General features: G+C 48.8%; 2 protein-coding genes across 5 annotated transcripts in view; one reads left to right on the plus strand and one right to left on the minus strand.

Moving 5' to 3' along the window:
• Positions 1 to 6,110, plus strand: part of FAM102A (family with sequence similarity 102 member A) — a 45,973-nt gene extending 39,863 nt beyond the window's left edge. For 2 of the 4 annotated variants that reach the window (XM_043987847.1, XM_043987848.1), the window contains exons 7-11: positions 249 to 353; positions 711 to 900; positions 1,764 to 1,885; positions 2,199 to 2,268; positions 4,014 to 6,106. In XM_043987847.1, the coding sequence (XP_043843782.1) occupies positions 249 to 353; positions 711 to 900; positions 1,764 to 1,885; positions 2,199 to 2,268; positions 4,014 to 4,059 (533 nt within the window). In that variant the 3' untranslated portion in view covers positions 4,060 to 6,106. Of the gene's footprint in view, positions 1 to 248; positions 354 to 542; positions 901 to 1,763; positions 1,886 to 2,198; positions 2,269 to 4,013 lie in introns of all 4 variants that reach the window. The other 2 variants (XM_043987846.1, XM_043987845.1) reach the window with 2 other exon arrangements.
• Positions 6,111 to 9,471: 3,361 nt separating this feature from the next.
• On the minus strand, positions 9,472 to 12,160 carry LOC122738961. The gene is made up of 4 exons (XM_043980840.1): positions 11,871 to 12,160; positions 11,112 to 11,215; positions 9,730 to 9,939; positions 9,472 to 9,623 (listed from the first exon to the last, which is right to left on the minus strand). The coding sequence occupies exons 1-4, from the start codon at positions 12,158 to 12,160 to the stop codon at positions 9,472 to 9,474; spliced, it is 756 nt and encodes a 251-aa protein (XP_043836775.1).
• Positions 12,161 to 16,157: the final 3,997 nt, after the last annotated feature.

The following is a 16,157-nucleotide window of genomic DNA, read 5'->3' on the forward strand; positions in this document are numbered from 1 at the left end:
CTGGCAGGGAGTAGGGGTGCTGGCCAGACAGAGACAGAGACAAAAACAGAAACAGAGATGGACAGAAAGGGACAGAGGTAGAGAAAGAGGAATAGAGAGAGACAAGGACAGGGGGAGAGGGGGATAGAGATCTGAGACAGATAAAGAGGGACAGAAGGGGACAGAGAGAGAGAGAGAGAGAGAGAAGGGCAGAGGGGGAGAGACAGATGCACACAGTGTCATAATGAACGTGAATGCTTTCTTCCCAGGGGTCCCTGAAGAGCCAGATCAGAACTTGTCAAGTCCAGAGGAAGTGTTCCACTCTGGCCATTCCCGGAACTCCAGCTATGCCAGCCAGCAGTCCAAGATCTCTGGTGAGTGACTTAGCAGGGGCCTCACGCAGGCAGCCCCATGAGGTTATTGCTTTGGGATTGGTCTCAGAGAGGTTAAGGCCCACACAGCCTGTATGTGGCAAGGGTGGACCTGGACCCCTGGTGTTTCTGACCCCTGAGGCCAGCTCTTTGCCCACTGTTCCTTGCCCCTTTTCTTTTCCTATTTCATAGGCACTCAAGAATCAGATTCCGAGCTGGGACTGAGCCCTTCTACCCACTTCCTTAAGTTTGGGGCTTCCTGTTCTGTCTGCCCCCAGCCAAGGAGTCCCCACCCTAGCACGACCATAGGGAGTGGTGGTCACCGCTGCTTCTCTGTCCCCTCCCCTGCCCTCCTCCCAGGTTACAGCACTGAACACTCCCGATCCTCCAGCCTGTCAGACTTGACTCACCGTAGAAACACCTCCACCAGCAGTAGTGCCTCGGGGGGCCTCAGCATGACCGTGGAGTGCCCTGACGGTGAGAGGGAGCACAAACCAGAAAAGCCCCCTCGGCCCCCCAGACCTCTGCATTTATCAGACCGATCATTCAGGTAGGCTGGGGAGGGGCATGGCAAAGGTGAAGGGACCCTTGGGTTTCTTCCCAGAGGTCATTCTTGGTTCTGGATGGTAAACCAAGTTCAAGGGTTGTCCCAGAAGGGTGGTCTGCGTGTCTGTGGTAGTCCACATGAGGACATGACAGCTCCTCTGAGGTAGGAGTGTTATTATCCCCATTTTACAAGTGAAGAAACTGAGGCCAAGAGCTATGAGGTGGCTTCCTTTAGGGTCACACAGCTAGTGAGAATCAGAGCTCAGATGAATGGGATCATGGGATTTAGTGCTGAAGGGGCCCCAGAGATCATTCGGTCCAACACCATCCTGTAATAGATGAGGGACTTGAGGGCCTCAAAGCGGTCAATGACCTGTCCCCTGATGCCAAAGGGCTATAATGGAAGGAATACTGGACTTGTGTTCGGAGGACTTCCATCTGCTGCTGTGATATCAGACAAGTCCTTTCCCTTCCCTGGACCTCAGTCTTTTCTTCTAAAGAATGAGGAGACTGGACAGGAGGCCCCAGTTCTAGATTGCTACAGGTCCCACAATCCCTATTCCTGCCACTCCAGCACCACACCTCTTTTTTTTAAATTAAAAAAAATTTTTTTTGTGGGGCAATGAGGGTTAAGTGACTTGCCCAGGGTCACACAGCTAGTAAGTGTCAAGTGTCTGAGGCTGGTTTTGAACTCATCCTTCTGAATCCAGGGCCAGTGTTTTATCTACTGTGCCACCTAGCTGCCCACCATGCCTCTCTTAAAGGAGGTGAGCATCAGCAGCATTTCCCATTCAGCTCCTGAGTTTTCTCAGCTGGCTTTATTAGTGTTTGGGGTTGTATGCCATCATTTACCCCTTCTCCCCCAAGGAGGAAGAAGGATTCAGTGGAAAGTCACCCAACGTGGGTAGATGACACAAGAATTGATGCAGACGACATTGTGGAGAAGATCATGCAGAGCCAAGACTTTACGGATGTCAGCAACAATGAGGGTGAGTTACCCTCGAGGAGAGAGCTTGTCCCTGCCTGACTTTGGCCTTCTACCTAACTTGGGCTGGTGTTGACGTTGAGTGGGGTTTGAGGCATGAGGAACAGCATCTCCCAGCTGCCTTACAGAACCCCTAGAGCTACTGCCCAATCCCCTTCTCCTCTTGGGTGGCATGGGAGAGCTGGGGGGTGGGGGTGGGATGGGAGAGTTGAGTGGGGATAGAGTGTGGAATGAGATGGATGGGTGGATAGAATGGGATGGATAGGCAGGCTCCCTCTGGAGGCCAACCCTAACTGGCCTTCCCTTTCTCTCCACAGACAGTAACCTGAGGTTGTTTGTGAGCAGGGACGGCACCACCACCTTGAGTGGTATTCAGCTGGCAAACAGGTACAGTGGCTCTTTGCTTGCCCAGGCTGTGTGCAGGCACCTGTTAGGCAGGCCACGGGTGGTTTTCCTTCACTGGGGAGGAGAATGCATCAATAGAAGAGGTAGATGGGGCGAAGGGAATCACTAATGAAATTGATGAATTTAATTGCAAATCCCGGGACGACTGTGCAAAATACCACATCAAGCTTTTATAGTACTGTGAATTAGACCGGCCCTCCAGCAGAAAGGCCTTCCACAGGTGTTGGGGAGGGCCTTGATGGGGCTCTGGTGGGTCCCATTCCTCCACAGGTCAGACTGAGAGAAAGACTAGACACCACAGTGGAAGGAACAGAGGATAGATTTCAGCAAGGACCCTTAGGTGGCAGGGCATGCAGGCAGGCACCAGAGGAGATTCTAAAATCTCCTTTCCAGCATTCCAGCAGAATGGACTGTGCTCAGGGACGTGGAAGCAGCTGTAAGACGAGACTGGTAACAGGTTCCTTGGCCTTTATGTCTCCGGATGAACAAATCGACTTACCATATGCAAAACAGTGTGTTGGAGTAAAAAGAAACTAGATTTAGGGTCAGGAAGAACTGCTTTCAATCTTGACTCACTCTCAGTCTGATCTTGGATGAGTCATTTCTCCCTCTGGGCCTCAGTTTTCCAACTTGTTAAATGGGGGGGGGGGGCGGTGTTTGGAATGTATGGCCTCTCGGGGTCCTGTGGCCAGGGCTGGGCCTAGGCCTGGGAGAAGCTGCAGGGAGGATTTGAGTGATGTGCTTGGGAAGGACTTGGGTGCCCTCTTTTGGTCAGAGATGGAACTGCAGTCCTCTTAGAAACAGGAATGGAGAGCCAAGCTTGAGCCCAACTCCCATTTCTGTAGTGCTTTAAGGCTTAGAAAGGGCATTCTGGGGGCAGCTAGGTGGCGCAGTGGATAGAGCACTGGCCCTGGAGTCAGGAGTACCTGAGTTCAAATCTGGCCTCAGACACTTAACACTTACTAACTGTGTGACCCTGGGCAAGTCACTTAATCCCAATTGCCTCACTAAAAAAAAAAAAAGAAAAAGAAAGGGCATTCTTCATAAGAATCCTGAGGTCTGGTAGTACAAATATCATGGCCCCATTTTATAGATGTCAATGCAAATTTGCCAGAGTAGAGATACAACCTCAATCAGTGCTGAAACTGGGACCTAAACCAGATCCTCCAGCTTCAAATCCAGGGGTCTTTCCACGGTGCTGTGTTTGCCTCTTAGTCTTTAGGGCTGGAAGGAACTTAAGAGATCATCTAGTCCAGCCCCGCCCTAAATTTTACAGATGGGGAAAATGAGGCACAGAGAAAAAGTCAAACTCTAAATTGGTGGCACAGCCAGGATTAGAATTCAGTTTGGAGGGAAGCTAGGTGGCACCGGCCCTGGAGTCAGGAGTACCTGAGTTCAAATCCAGCTTCAGACACTTGACACTTACTAGCTGTGTGACCCTGGGCAAGTCACTTAACCCTCATTGCCCTGCAAAACAAATTCAATTTGGCTAACATTGATGGAGCCCCTAGTTTGTGTAAGGCCTTGTTGGGTACTGGGGATACCAAGACTGTCCCTGCCTATAAGGGCCTTGCCTCAGTCACCATGTCTTCTTTATGATAACCTGCCAAAATGTGGTTCTGCTATTCCCCCCCCTCCCCCAACCCCCCCATCAGCTTCTTGCATTGTCACTGGCACAGTCTTTGGATTTGATGACTAACCAGTTTTTCTCCACTTCCCTCCTACAGAGTCTCCTCTGGAGTTTTTGAGCCTGTAGTGATTGAAAGCCATTGACCGCCATGACCCTCTGACCTGAGTCATTCCAGAAGGGAGGGTCCCTTCTTTTCCTGGGGACCACTTCTCCATCCATCTCAATTTCTGTCAATGTTCTCATCTAATTTTTGCACTCCGGACCAGTCCTGAGGCCGGGCTGCCCCAAGCTGGCATTGGGCCCCGCCCCCCTCATCATTATCTCTCCTCCATCCACCACTCTTTATCTTCTCCCCAGAGCTGGACCTCATTCCATGGTGTTCTCAAGAGTATTTCCCAGGACTCTGGATGCAGTCTGATTGTACCACTGTGAATATTCTCCAAACCACTAAAGAGCAGACATCCAGACAGGAAGAAGAGCCCCAAGGCAGCCTGACCTTCTAGGGAACCCTGCTTGTACACTCCAGAGCACCCCATAAACAGATCCTTCCTCGTCATAGGAAACTATTGGCCCAAGTGCCAGTTTAGAAGGCAAAGGGAATAGGTAGAGTCTGGTTAGGGAGCTAACTCCTGCAGGACTATAGGCCCACTGCTGGGCAGGGTTGTGGCCTCTTGGATTTTGGATGTGGGCAGGCACGATTCTCTAAAAGCAGGAGAAAAGGACTCTGTTTGGTGTGGCCTACCTCCTTGTCCTGCCCTGCAGCGCTGGTGCTTCTGACTTCTCTGGAGTTAGTGTGTGGAGGCAAGGATCTTCCTGCCCCATCTTCCTCCCCACCTGGAAGTTGTACAGACCAGCCACCCTGGTTCCAGCAGCACCTTGGAGGCGTCTCAGATTCCTGCCACCACCAACTCTTCAGGGGAGGAGAGATGGGCCTCTTGGAGAAACTGGAGCTGCCTCCAAGAGCTAGCTGGGAAACTTTGCTATTCTCGGTCCGAGCTGAAGACTGGCTTCCCTCTTGAGCTCCCTGCCTCCTGCTCATAATCTTGCTCATCTTTTTGAGAACTTTTGAGCCCTGAATTCCTGCCTCTAGGAATTCAAGGGCTCTTCGATGGACTTGCTAGGTGGCCTTCGGTAGACCTGCCTTCCCCATCCCTAGCTTGTCCTGTACCACATCCTTTCAGCTTATAAGCTATTCCTTTCGCCTCCCTCTTCCCTTTTGAATTTGCCTGCCTCTGTTTCTCACAGCGGCTCTCTGCACTTTGCACATATTTCCCTAGCAGAGCCTCGGGGGGTTGGCGGTTGGCCACCCCTCTCCCTACCCTAACAACGCACACAAATCCTTCTGCCAGCCCCGCCCCCCCCCAATTGCCTTGAACCTTTTTGAAAGCTATGCTTCTGCCTGCTGGCCAGGTTAGTCAAGCATCATCACCATCGCCTGCCCCCCCCCAAATCCTCTCATCTGTCCAGAGATGGGGAGACCACCTAAGTAAGGTGGGAGAGCAGACTGCCCAGGTGGTAACTGCTACCCCTAAACTTCCCACCTACTTTGACTTTGTTTCAGCCCTCTTGGGTAAGGCCTGTGACAGGATCACGTCCCCAGTTGGGGACTCTCTCCTTCTCTACCTTGGTGTACTCTCTGCTTGGGGCTGGGTCTTAGGCAGTTGACGCAACAGAGAAATTAAGGGAAAAAAAATAGTAAGTTGGACAGGGAAGGAGGGAGAAGTGTCTACAAACTCCAAGAGGCTGGAGGTGTTGGAGGAAGGATATTTGTCTCCTTCAGGAACAGGAGGAAAGAACTCGTCTCCTTTCAGCAGGGCCGGCCTAGGGGGGCCATAGAGCCTTCACAGTTGGTGATGGGGAAGGGGCAGAATGAGAGGTGCTCACTCCATCCGTTACAGCCTGGAGCTGTGTTCCCACAGGACAGAGCCCCTTCATCAGCTCATGCCTTTAGTGTCTGTGTGTCACCTCCTGCCACTGCCAAAGCTTCTGTTCTTAGCACTTTCTCTCCCCACGGCAAAGGCCCAGGCCACCAGATACAGAGCCTGCGACCTCCTCACTCAAACCACTGGTTTAACTTTTTTTTTTTAAATTTCAGTTGCCAAGTTGTAATTTTTAATAAACCCAGCAGGCTGGTGTTTGGTTTTGGGAGGGGTGGGAGGGTTGTTTTTTTTTTTAAGTTGATAATGGTTTGGGTTTTTTGTTTGTTTGTTTGTTTTTGACTATTTTATTCCCCGAAAGAGAGAAATAATTTCCCTGGTTTCCTTCCTTCTCTTCCTTCTCTTCCCCAGGGGAGCTGTCTGGTCAGGACCGGGCATGCAGAGAGCTGGCCCTCTCTCTTAGGTGGGGAATATGGGGAGAAATGGTTTTTCTGAGCAGCGGGAATGGAGCTGGGCTCTAGTCTCCACCCTACCTTCCCCTGGTCCCAGAAGGACTCAGTTGCCCTTTTTGTCCTACATCTTAGTTTCTGGAACCCTGCTGGGGTGGGAGTTGGAGGGGAGGGGGTTGGATCCAGGTTGATACCTTTCATTTTTCTTTTTTGTTTTTTTACTAACCTTTTAGAAAACACTCATCATACCTTGCCTGCCAAATCAGGACCGAAAATTTGTTGAGTAGAATTGTCCTAGGTTCAGGAAGGCACCAGACTCAGCGCTGAGGGAGCTCTCCCTCCCCTCCCCTTCAGTGAATGACTAGCACTTTAACTGGGAGCCGACACTGGGGGGGGGGTCTTTAAGTGGGTGGGGGTGCCCTACCTCCCCTCGAATTCCTTTCTTCTTTCAACAGTTGGATCTAAGATCTTAAAAACAAAAACAAAAACTTGATGAAGGAGGAGGAGGGATCTGTGGTATTTGAATGTTTTGTTTTGCTTTGGGTTTTTTGAGTGTGCAGCTGGCCTCCACACTTGCTGGGAAATCCCAGGGGGGCCTGTGAGGTGGGGGCATGCCAGTCCCTCTGGGAGAGCTCCCTTAAACCTGTCATCCACAAAGGCCTCTCCCATCTCTACCTCTCTCAGTTGGCAGCTTCAAGACTGGGCTCCTCTTTTTTCCTTCCCATTCCCCTGTCATCTAGCACGGGCTATTGCCGTGTGCCTAAATGCTGCAGAATGAATGGAGTCCGGGATAGGAAAAGTCCCTTAGACTCCCCACAAGTCTTCGCCTTGATGGACCTGTAGCTGATGACGCTTCTGGGAGAAGTAAGAACCCAGGCAGCCAGAATGCAGTTTCAGACCGGAGGACAACCTGAGGGATTAGGTCTTTAGGGAACAGGAAATTAGATGAAATTTGCACTGGTCTTTTTCAAACTTTTTAGTGAAATAACCCCCCCACCCCCACCCCACCCCTACTCGGTCTCTCCTCTTAAGGGTAGTGTCCTTTCTGATACCTGGACCTTGGTGGTTCTAACTAGTGCTGTCAAAGCTTTAGATTCAAATTCTATATAGAGAGAGATTATATTAGAGATATTTTTGGAAAGGGCATAGGTCTATGCAAAACAGTTTGGAAATCTGCAAGAGAGTTTTATCTTTTTTTACACAGAGATCTAAAAAAGAGTTAACAAAAGTTCTAGGTCCTCAGCCCACCCCCACTTTCCTTTCAATCATGAGTCCCATTCCCATGAGGAACTACCTTGGGGCAGGTGTCTGGTTGGGTTTGGGTGATTCTCAGCTTCCTGAGATGGAGTGATCTGCTCCAACTTTTTTAAAAATGGGTGGGAGGAGGGAGGGAGACAGGGAGCTAAATTCTTTTTCCTCTTTTTTTTTTTAAACCCCCTCCCCTTATGGAATATCATCTCCATCTTTGATTCAACCAACGGTATTTGTATTTCTGTATCTTGTTCCTATTATAGAAAACTACAATGTAAGGGGAAATTCAGTCGTTTGTCAAATTGGCATTATGATTTGGGGCCAATTAAAAGTTATGGGGTTTTGTTTTTTGGGTTCTTTTGTGTGTTATTGAGTGTACTGCATTCCTAGAGGGGGGAGGTGTTAAAGACATTGGGAGGGGGTGGCTAGGTGGCACAGTGTATAAAGCACAGGCCCTGGATTCAGGAGTACCTGAGTTCAAATCCAGCCTCAGACACTCGACACTTACTAGCTGTGTGACCCTGGGCATTGCCCTGCAAAAGACATTGGGAGATGTTGGGCTTCAGTTGATCTGGGTTTCTTACCAGTAGGAATAGAGAGCTATGGAAGAAGCTAGGGTGAGTTCAGGAGTGTCAGACAGACTCTCCCCTCCCCATCCAAGCATCATCTCTAGACTTGGGACAGAGCTAGTCCTTTTGTCCAGGTGTGTTGTAGGGGTGAATTCACATCCAGGTGCAATTTGGACCAGACATCCAGTGAAGCCCTTCTGTGTGGTCAGCCTTCCACATGGTTTTGTCTCCTATTCCTTCTTTCTTGGTCCCAGGTCCTAAGGGAATCTGGCTTCTGCACAATGTTTTTCCTATCTGGTGGGCCAGGAATGTGGGTATTGAGCAATAGCTTTTTGCTGACAAGGCTCAGGTTTAGCTTCTCCCTTCCCTCCCACTTGCTATCAGTTTTCAAGACAGACACCTAGGAACTGATCAGGGACTAGAAGGAACCTCCAAAGAACGTTGGGTCCTTCCTCCCCCGTGCTTTACACAGGACCCTATCTTGGATGTTTAAGAACCCTCTGTCAATAAACATCAGTAATTCAAGATTATCTGCCCTTTACTACCCTACTTTTGTTGTTGTTGTTTACTACCCTACTGAGCAGCGTGGCTCAGTGTTGGATCTGGAGTCAGGAAGACCTGAGTTCAAATCCAGCCTTAGACACTGTGTGACCCTGGGCAAATCACTTGACCCTGTTTGCCTCAGTTTCCTCATCTGTAAAATTAACTGTAGAAGGAAATAGACCACTCCAGTATCTTTGCCAAGAAAACAACAAATAGGGTCACACAGAGTCAGACACAACTGAAATGACTGAACGACAACACATCTCTCCACTCCCTTCCCCAGTTCTATTCACCTTGGTTTGTGTCTTATCTGCCCTCCCAGTAGGATTACTTTACTTTCTCATTCCCCTCCCCATCTTGTTCCCCTTCCTGCTTCTACTTCCTTCTCCCCTGATGCTTACTTGCACCTCTCCCTCTGTTGCTAGGTAGCCAGATGTTAGGTAGTTCTTAAGGATATGAAAATGTCTCCCTTGCTGGGTGCTGCTGTCTTCCTAATCTCTCACTATGACCCAGAAGGTGACTTGAGTCAGGAGGGAAGATGATTTATTCAAGGTCACCTCAGCGCCCAGTTCTCCAGCCCTTTTATCCCAGTGTCTTATGAGGGTGCTGTGGTACGTGGGCTGGCTGTGAGCCAAGGATCCTGGCCCAGCGGGACTGGACAGCAGCCAAGGCCGAAGGAGGCGTAACTTGTGACTTCAGAATTCTGAGGCAAAGCTAAGACCACCCAAGGGAAGTTTAGTAAGGAAATGACAAGTTGTCCTTTAAAGTCAGGCACATCTAGTTCCCCATCCCCTGCCTTCAGCCACGGCCTACACATCTCCTTTACGTTGCAGAGGAGATCCAGGCCGGGAGGGTTCCAGAGAGTTCTAAGTCCCAGAACCTAGGCTTATAAGAGGGATGTTTTCTTTGTTTTCCTCTGACTTCCCACAGCAAGAGGAACAGGGGCTGCACCAGAGCTGGTCTTGAGGGATGAGCTGGCTTCCTCTTTTGATGTGGATGGCCTGCAGCCCACAAACACCTGCAATGAGATAGGAAAGGGTGGTTAACTACCTCAGCCTTCCCAGCTACCCTCCCTCTCTCCCCCAAAGAAGCTCCTCCCAGGCTGAAGAATCCCGAGAATTTACCCCAGAGAAGGTAGATGCCAAGGGTCACAAAGAATGAAATGGCGATGAGGAGGCTAGGTTCTGGGCTCCACGGTTGGCAGTGGTCTGGGCAGGCACAGGGAGTCTGGATGAAGACCTCCAGGTGGGTGGGCAGGAGGGACACATGGGCTACCGTCCTCATTGGGCTGCAGTTAAAATGGACCAGGGTGTTCAGGGAGCTGCTAGGCCAGGCTAGAAAAGATAAAGGGCCCAAGTTGGGGCATGGGGAGCTCTCAAGATTCCAGCCTTCTGATTCTAAGTATGCTCATTTTCTAACCCCTCAATAGGCTTCTCTCAATAATTACCCACATGGCAGATCCCAACCCTTTTCCTAACAATAACAGAATTTATGTAACATTTTGTTTTCTAAGCACTTTATGTATCTCCTTTTATCCACACAACAACCCTACGAAGTAGGTGTTGTCCCCATTTTCATATAGGGAAACTGAGGCAGACAAGTTAAGGGACTTGTCCAGGGTTACACAGCTAGTGTCTGAGGCTGGATTTAATCTCATCTTCCTGACTCCAGGTCCAGCGCTCTATCCACCTTGCTGTCAAGGTGGCTTCTGATTTCCCAGAGTCTCATCATCTACTCTACTTTCAGTACAAAAGATTAATCCACCCTTAAGCCCAGAAATACAACCCTAGGCTTCTACCAGCCCCTGAAATAGGCATCTCCCACCTGGACTCCCACTCCCAAATCAGATCTTCCAAAAAGATCCTTGGGTGCGTACAGTAAGCATTTAATATATGCCTTTTCATTAATTCTTAGAAGCATTTCCCACATCCCTTTTCTCTCTTAGGTTTCTGACTCACATCATGGAACCAGATAGTGTTAGGAACAACCAAAGTCTTACCCTCCAAATTTAACAATTGAAGAAAGTGGTGGCTTAGAGGGAAGGACACGTGCCAGGAACTATGCTAAACATTTTTATAAATATTGTCTTGCATGATCTTCAAAACAATCCTGAGAGGTGAGTTCCATTATCCCCATTTTACAGATAAAGAAACTGAGACTGATAGGTTAAAGTGACTTGCCCAAGGTCACAGCCATTTAAGTGTCTGAAGTTGGATTTGAACTCAGGCCTTCCAGACTTGAAGCCTGGTGCTCTATTCCCTTCAACACCTAATTGCTTCGAGAAACTTGCCCAGGGTCACACAATGGCAGGGCCAAACCTATAACCATCACAGATCACATTTATATAGTACTTTGTAGTTAACTCTTCACAAAAATCCTATGCGGTAGATAATGCCCACTATCATTCCCATTCTGAAGAGGGGCTGGTGGAAAGCTAAGACTCAAAAATGGTAAATGATTTACAGTTCCCATGGGTCCTAGCATAGGCCAGCCAGTCCCTCCTCACCGGGGTATGAGATAGTCAAGACACGGGTGCTGTTGTCATAACGAAGTTCGCTCCTCTGGTGCCTGCCGTAGGCAGTGTGGTGAAGATCCCCTGAGCCTGCCTGCCTGGAGGAGGGAGACAAAGACAGTGCCTTGTTTAGCAAATGAGACTGAGCTGGAAGCTCCCTTTATCATGGGTGGGGAAACCGAGGCAGAGAGAAGCGTTAGGCTCAGTCTCATAGTCGAGGCATGGTGAAGGTAGCTGGCAAGCCCCTGGCATTCTGGGAACCCTCCCAATCCCCCTTGTCAATATGAAAGGAATAAAGTCTTGAGTTTGCCATGCCCGTAAGCAGAAGAAATAAAGATAAGGGATCTGTTTGTGTTTTTTTTTTCATAAAGAAAAGGAGCTAGACTTCTCCAAGGGCTCTTAGAGAAAAAGTATAACCGCTCTGAAAATCAAATCATGTTCCCTCTGCCCCCTGCTAACCTCGTAGCTCAGCTCAAGAACTCTTGCTCTAGAGAGAAAAGGGGTACTCCCGTCTCCCGGGGGAGGAGGGAGCCCGGACAGCCTGAGGCAGAATTCAAACTTGGGGTCTTCCTGACTCCAAGTCCTCACTCCACCCCCTTCATTTTATGAGATCACATCACACAGGAACCTCAGCGGAAGAGGGACTTGAACCCGGGCCTTTTAAATTCCAAAGCTAATCCTTTTTACCCTCTGCCGCAACGCGTACGATTTCTACGCAGGATGAGGAGGCAGGCGAGGTGAAGGTCTCCTTACCTCAGGGTCACACACGCAGCCACCTGGACACAGTCCGTGGCGGTGAGGTTAGCGGGTTCGCTGAATGGCTGGCAAGGGCTGAATTGAACATACCCTCCAGGCTCCTTGTCGGGGGCCAAGGGGATGGTCAGGGGTCCCATGGCGGCCAGGTTGATCATCTGGTGACTCTCCTGCAGGAGGCACCTGCAAGGGTGGAGCTGGACACAGTCTAGGTCCTGGGACAGAACCCCTGGCCCCCAGGGCAAGAAGCTCAGCAGAAGCTGCAGCTGCAGGGGCCCCCCATCCTTCATTCTGAACAGGGGCCGACAGAAACTGGCTCCTGCCACCAGGGTGAGAGAAATAGTAGGTGAGGGTGAACCAGTCCCTAGGGAGGAGGCTGGGTGGGGAGGGGAGCAGGAGGGGCCACTCAGAGGGTGGGGTTGGAACGCTCTGTCCTTTTTCTGTCTTTCCAAATTCTATCCATTCTTCAAGATCCTCTTCTCCCTCCTCCGCTGCCCGGACCACCCCAGCCTTCAGTCATCTCTCCCTAGTCCTAAATCCTCCGAAGGCTCTGGGGGCTTCTCCCTGCGCACCAGTTAAACACTGCCTGGCTTGGGGAATTTTCTTCATCAGTTCTAGATTCATGGGTCAGTTCTTGTCCCTTCTCTGCTCAAAAGTTGTCGGTGGCACCTTCTCATCTCCCTAGCCTGACATGCTAGACCTAGCTGGAACGGGCTCCCAGTGGTAGGAAAACCAGAAGGTGAAAGGTGGGATGGAGGGGTCGGGGCCGGGGTGTGCTTAGAATAAGGCCCGGAGTGGTTCAAGCTTTTCCACCTTGGAAATGCTACCACCAGGGTCTGGTTTATTGTCTTGTTCATTGTCTAGTCACACGAAAGTGATGGAGAGTGTGCTAATAATGCCGACTAAGCTAGAAAGTGTGTCGATTGTACAATTTCTGTGTGTTGTTAGACAATTGTTCCGTTGTATCCCACTCCCTGTGACCTCATTTGGGGTTTTCATGGCAGAGATACTGGAGTGGTTTGTCACTTCCTTCTCCCGCTCATCTTACAGATGAAGAAACTGAGGCAAAGGGGGGAAGTAACTTGCCCAGGGTCACATAGCTGGAAAATGTCCGAGGCTGGCTTTGTACTAATGAAGGTGATTCTTCCTGAATCCAAGCCTAATGCTCTGTCTACTGCGCCACCTAGCGGTCCTGTTAAACAACTACCAGCAGCCATTTAAGGCTTTCCACAGTGTGGTTCCAGTCTATCTTTCCAATCATATTTTATACTACTGACCTTCACATACACTCCATTCCAACTAAACTGAATTACTGGCTGCTTCCTGGTCTTTGGGGGTTTCCTGGTATTTGCACAGGACATTCCATATAATAATAGCTAACATGGGGGGCAGCTAGATGGCGCAGTGGATAGAGCACCGGCCCTGGAGTCAGGAGTACCTGAGTTCAAATCCGGCCTCAGACACTTAATACTTAACTAGCTGTGTGACCCTGGGCAAGTCACTTAACCCCAATTGCCTCACTAAAAAAAAAAATAGCTAACAATGTATATAGTGTCAGACACTGCTAAACACTACAAATATTATCTTGGTTGAGCCTCACAACAGCCCTGGGAGATAGGTGTTATTACTACCCCTTTTTTGTAGATGAGGAAACTGAGGCAGACAGGTTGAATGACTTGCCCACAATCACACATCTAGTGAGTATCTGAGGCCAGATTTGAACTCAGGTGTTCCTGACCCTCAGCTTTATCCTCCGAGCTACCTCACTGCCTCTAGTATGTCTCATCTTGGGGACAGGGATTGGGCCTGGGATTTCACTGGAAGATGGATTTCCCTCAGTGCCTTTCTAGCTTGTGTAGTCTTAAGGAGTTAGGTAGGGCCCTGAGAGATAAGCTAGTACATGAACCTGTGTCTTTTTGGTTGTCAGAAAAAATTATTAAGCACTTACTATGTACCAAGCTAAATGCTAGGGAAACAGGAAAAGGCAAAAAACCCCAAACCCCAACCCTCAAGGAACTCATCCTAATTGGGAGATGGAAATATTCAGGTACCACGAGAGATGTACAAGGTAGGTGGGAAGCTAACAGAGGGTGTAGGGTCAGTGGCTGGAGGGACCAGGAAAAGCCTCAGCCAGAGCAAAGGAAGAGAGAAGCAAGATGGACAGCCATGTCCAGGGAACAGTGTAGCTGAATTAGAGACTTAGTGAAGGAGATGCAAGTGTAAGAGACCAGAAAGGTTGGTGGGAGCTAGGAAGAGTTTTAAATGCCAAACAGGAGCATTTCTCTTTGATCCTAAAGGTAAAATAGGGAATCCCTGGAAGTCATTAAGCTAGGGAGAGAGTTAACATGGTCTGACACTTTATTTATTTATTTTTATTTAGGATTTTATTTTTCCCCAATTCCATGTAAAAACCATTTTCTTCTTATGTATTTTTTTGGGTGGGGCAATGAGGGTTAAGTGACTTGCCCAGGGTCACACAGTGTAAAAACCATTTTTAATATTTGTTTGTTTTTATTTTGAGTTCCGGGGCAGCTAGGTGGCACAATGGATAAAGCACCAGCCCTGGATTCAGGAGAACCTGAGTTCAAATCCAGCCTCAGACACTTGACAAAAGAGAACTTATGTTGGGGGGGTCCCCCCCATCTCTCCCCCAACCCCACCCCCTCCCCTCTTCCCAACTTTTCTATTACTGTCAAGGGTGGTTACCTGGGCTTGCAACCTTGCAGCCATCCTCAGCACCTCACTCTCACCCCACATATGTAATTCTCTGCTAAATCTTGTCATTTCTCCTCCCCCAACTTCTCTCATGTCCAGCCCCTTCTCTCCACTCCAAGAGCCACCACCACCCCCTTGGTTCAGCCTTCCTCATTTCTTAGCTGTATTATTGCAATAATTCTAGTCTTTTTCCATCTCAATCCATCCTCCATGCAGCTGCTAAAGCAACTTTTCTAAAGTCTAAGACTGAAAGCAAATCAAAGCATGCTTTTAAAATTTTGTTTTTTTAGTGAGGCAGTTGGGGTTAAGTGACTTGCCCAGGGTCACACAGCTAGTAAGTGTCAAGGGTCTGAGGTCAGATTTGAACTCAGGTCCTCCTGAATCCAGGGCTGGTGCTCTATCCACTGCGCCACCTAGCTGCCCCGATCAACAGTGTCAAATGCTGCAGAGAGAGGTCAAGAGGAGGATGAGAAAAGACCATTAGATTTGGCAATTAACAGGTCACTGGAAATGGAAAATAATTCTTCCTCAACCAGACGGTTTAAATTTCAATATTAGTTATATTGCTATTTTCAGAATCTCTAACCCTCAGTTTCTCTAAAAGTAAAATGGACACAGCAACACTCTAGGGGAAATCTGGGTAAGAAAATCGGCCTTCGATCTCTGCAATTTGTGCCTGTTCGAATGCGTCGGTTTTATGTTCTGATGTTTGGTGTAAACTATAGTGAGGAGTCTCCTCTCTTTGAATGTACCTTGAAAGATGAATACATGTGTATTTGTAATATTGTGGATAGCAGTTTCAGTTGAATGGTAAGGTCCAAGTAGAGAATTTGGAGGAGAGGCACAAGATATGAAGGAGACATCTACCGTGAATAGCCTTTTTTTTTTTCTTGCTAGGGCAGTGGGGGTTAAGTGACTTGCCCAGGGTCACACAGCTAGTAAGTGTCAAGTGTCTGAGGCTGGATTTGAACTCAGGTCCTCCTGAATCCAGGTCAGGTGCTTTATCCACTGCGCCACCTAGCCACCCCTACGAATCGCTTTCTAAAGGAGTTTGACTGTGAAGGAGAGATAGAGGATGAATAGGAAGGAGGGATGGTTTGATCAAGTGAGGATTTTTAAAGGATGGGGTCAAGAAATGGGTTGGTTTGTTTGGTTTTTTAGAGTCTTGGCAAAGATACTGGAGTGGTTTACCATTTCCTTCTCCAGCTCATTTTATAGATGAGGAAAGTGAGGCAAACAGGGTTAAGTGACTTGCACAGGGTTAGTGTCTGAGGCTGGATTTGAACTCAAGAAGAGGAGCCTTTCTGACTTCAGGTCCAGCACTCTATCCACTGCTCTATAACTCCCATAACTTTGCCTCCTACCTTCCTATTCATGTGCTACTTAAAAGAGCTGGAGAAAATCACAAAACCCATGTTGATTCAGTACACTTCGAATTTATCATATTTAATCTTATCTGGACCTTACTGCCACAAAGCAAACATTCTTTCCCTTCCTAATCGACTTACTAGCTTGCTCTCCCATAGCATCATCTCTTTCTACCTTCTCAGCTGAGGACTGTGCCTCCAAAAA

This window comes from Dromiciops gliroides, chromosome 2 (assembly GCF_019393635.1).
Source record: "Dromiciops gliroides isolate mDroGli1 chromosome 2, mDroGli1.pri, whole genome shotgun sequence".
NCBI lineage: Eukaryota > Metazoa > Chordata > Mammalia > Microbiotheria > Microbiotheriidae > Dromiciops > Dromiciops gliroides.

Coding starts and splice junctions, on each gene's coding strand:
- LOC122738961 (XM_043980840.1), bottom strand. CDS start 12,160: ATGAAGGATGGGGGGCCCCTGCAGCTGCAGCTTCTGCTGAGCTTCTTG. Junction 11,216..11,870: donor GCTGCGTGTGTGACCCTGAG/GTAAGGAGACCT, acceptor TCCCTCCTCCAG/GCAGGCAGGCTCAGGGGATC. Junction 9,624..9,729: donor TGGCATCTACCTTCTCTGGG/GTAAATTCTCGG, acceptor ATCTCATTGCAG/GTGTTTGTGGGCTGCAGGCC.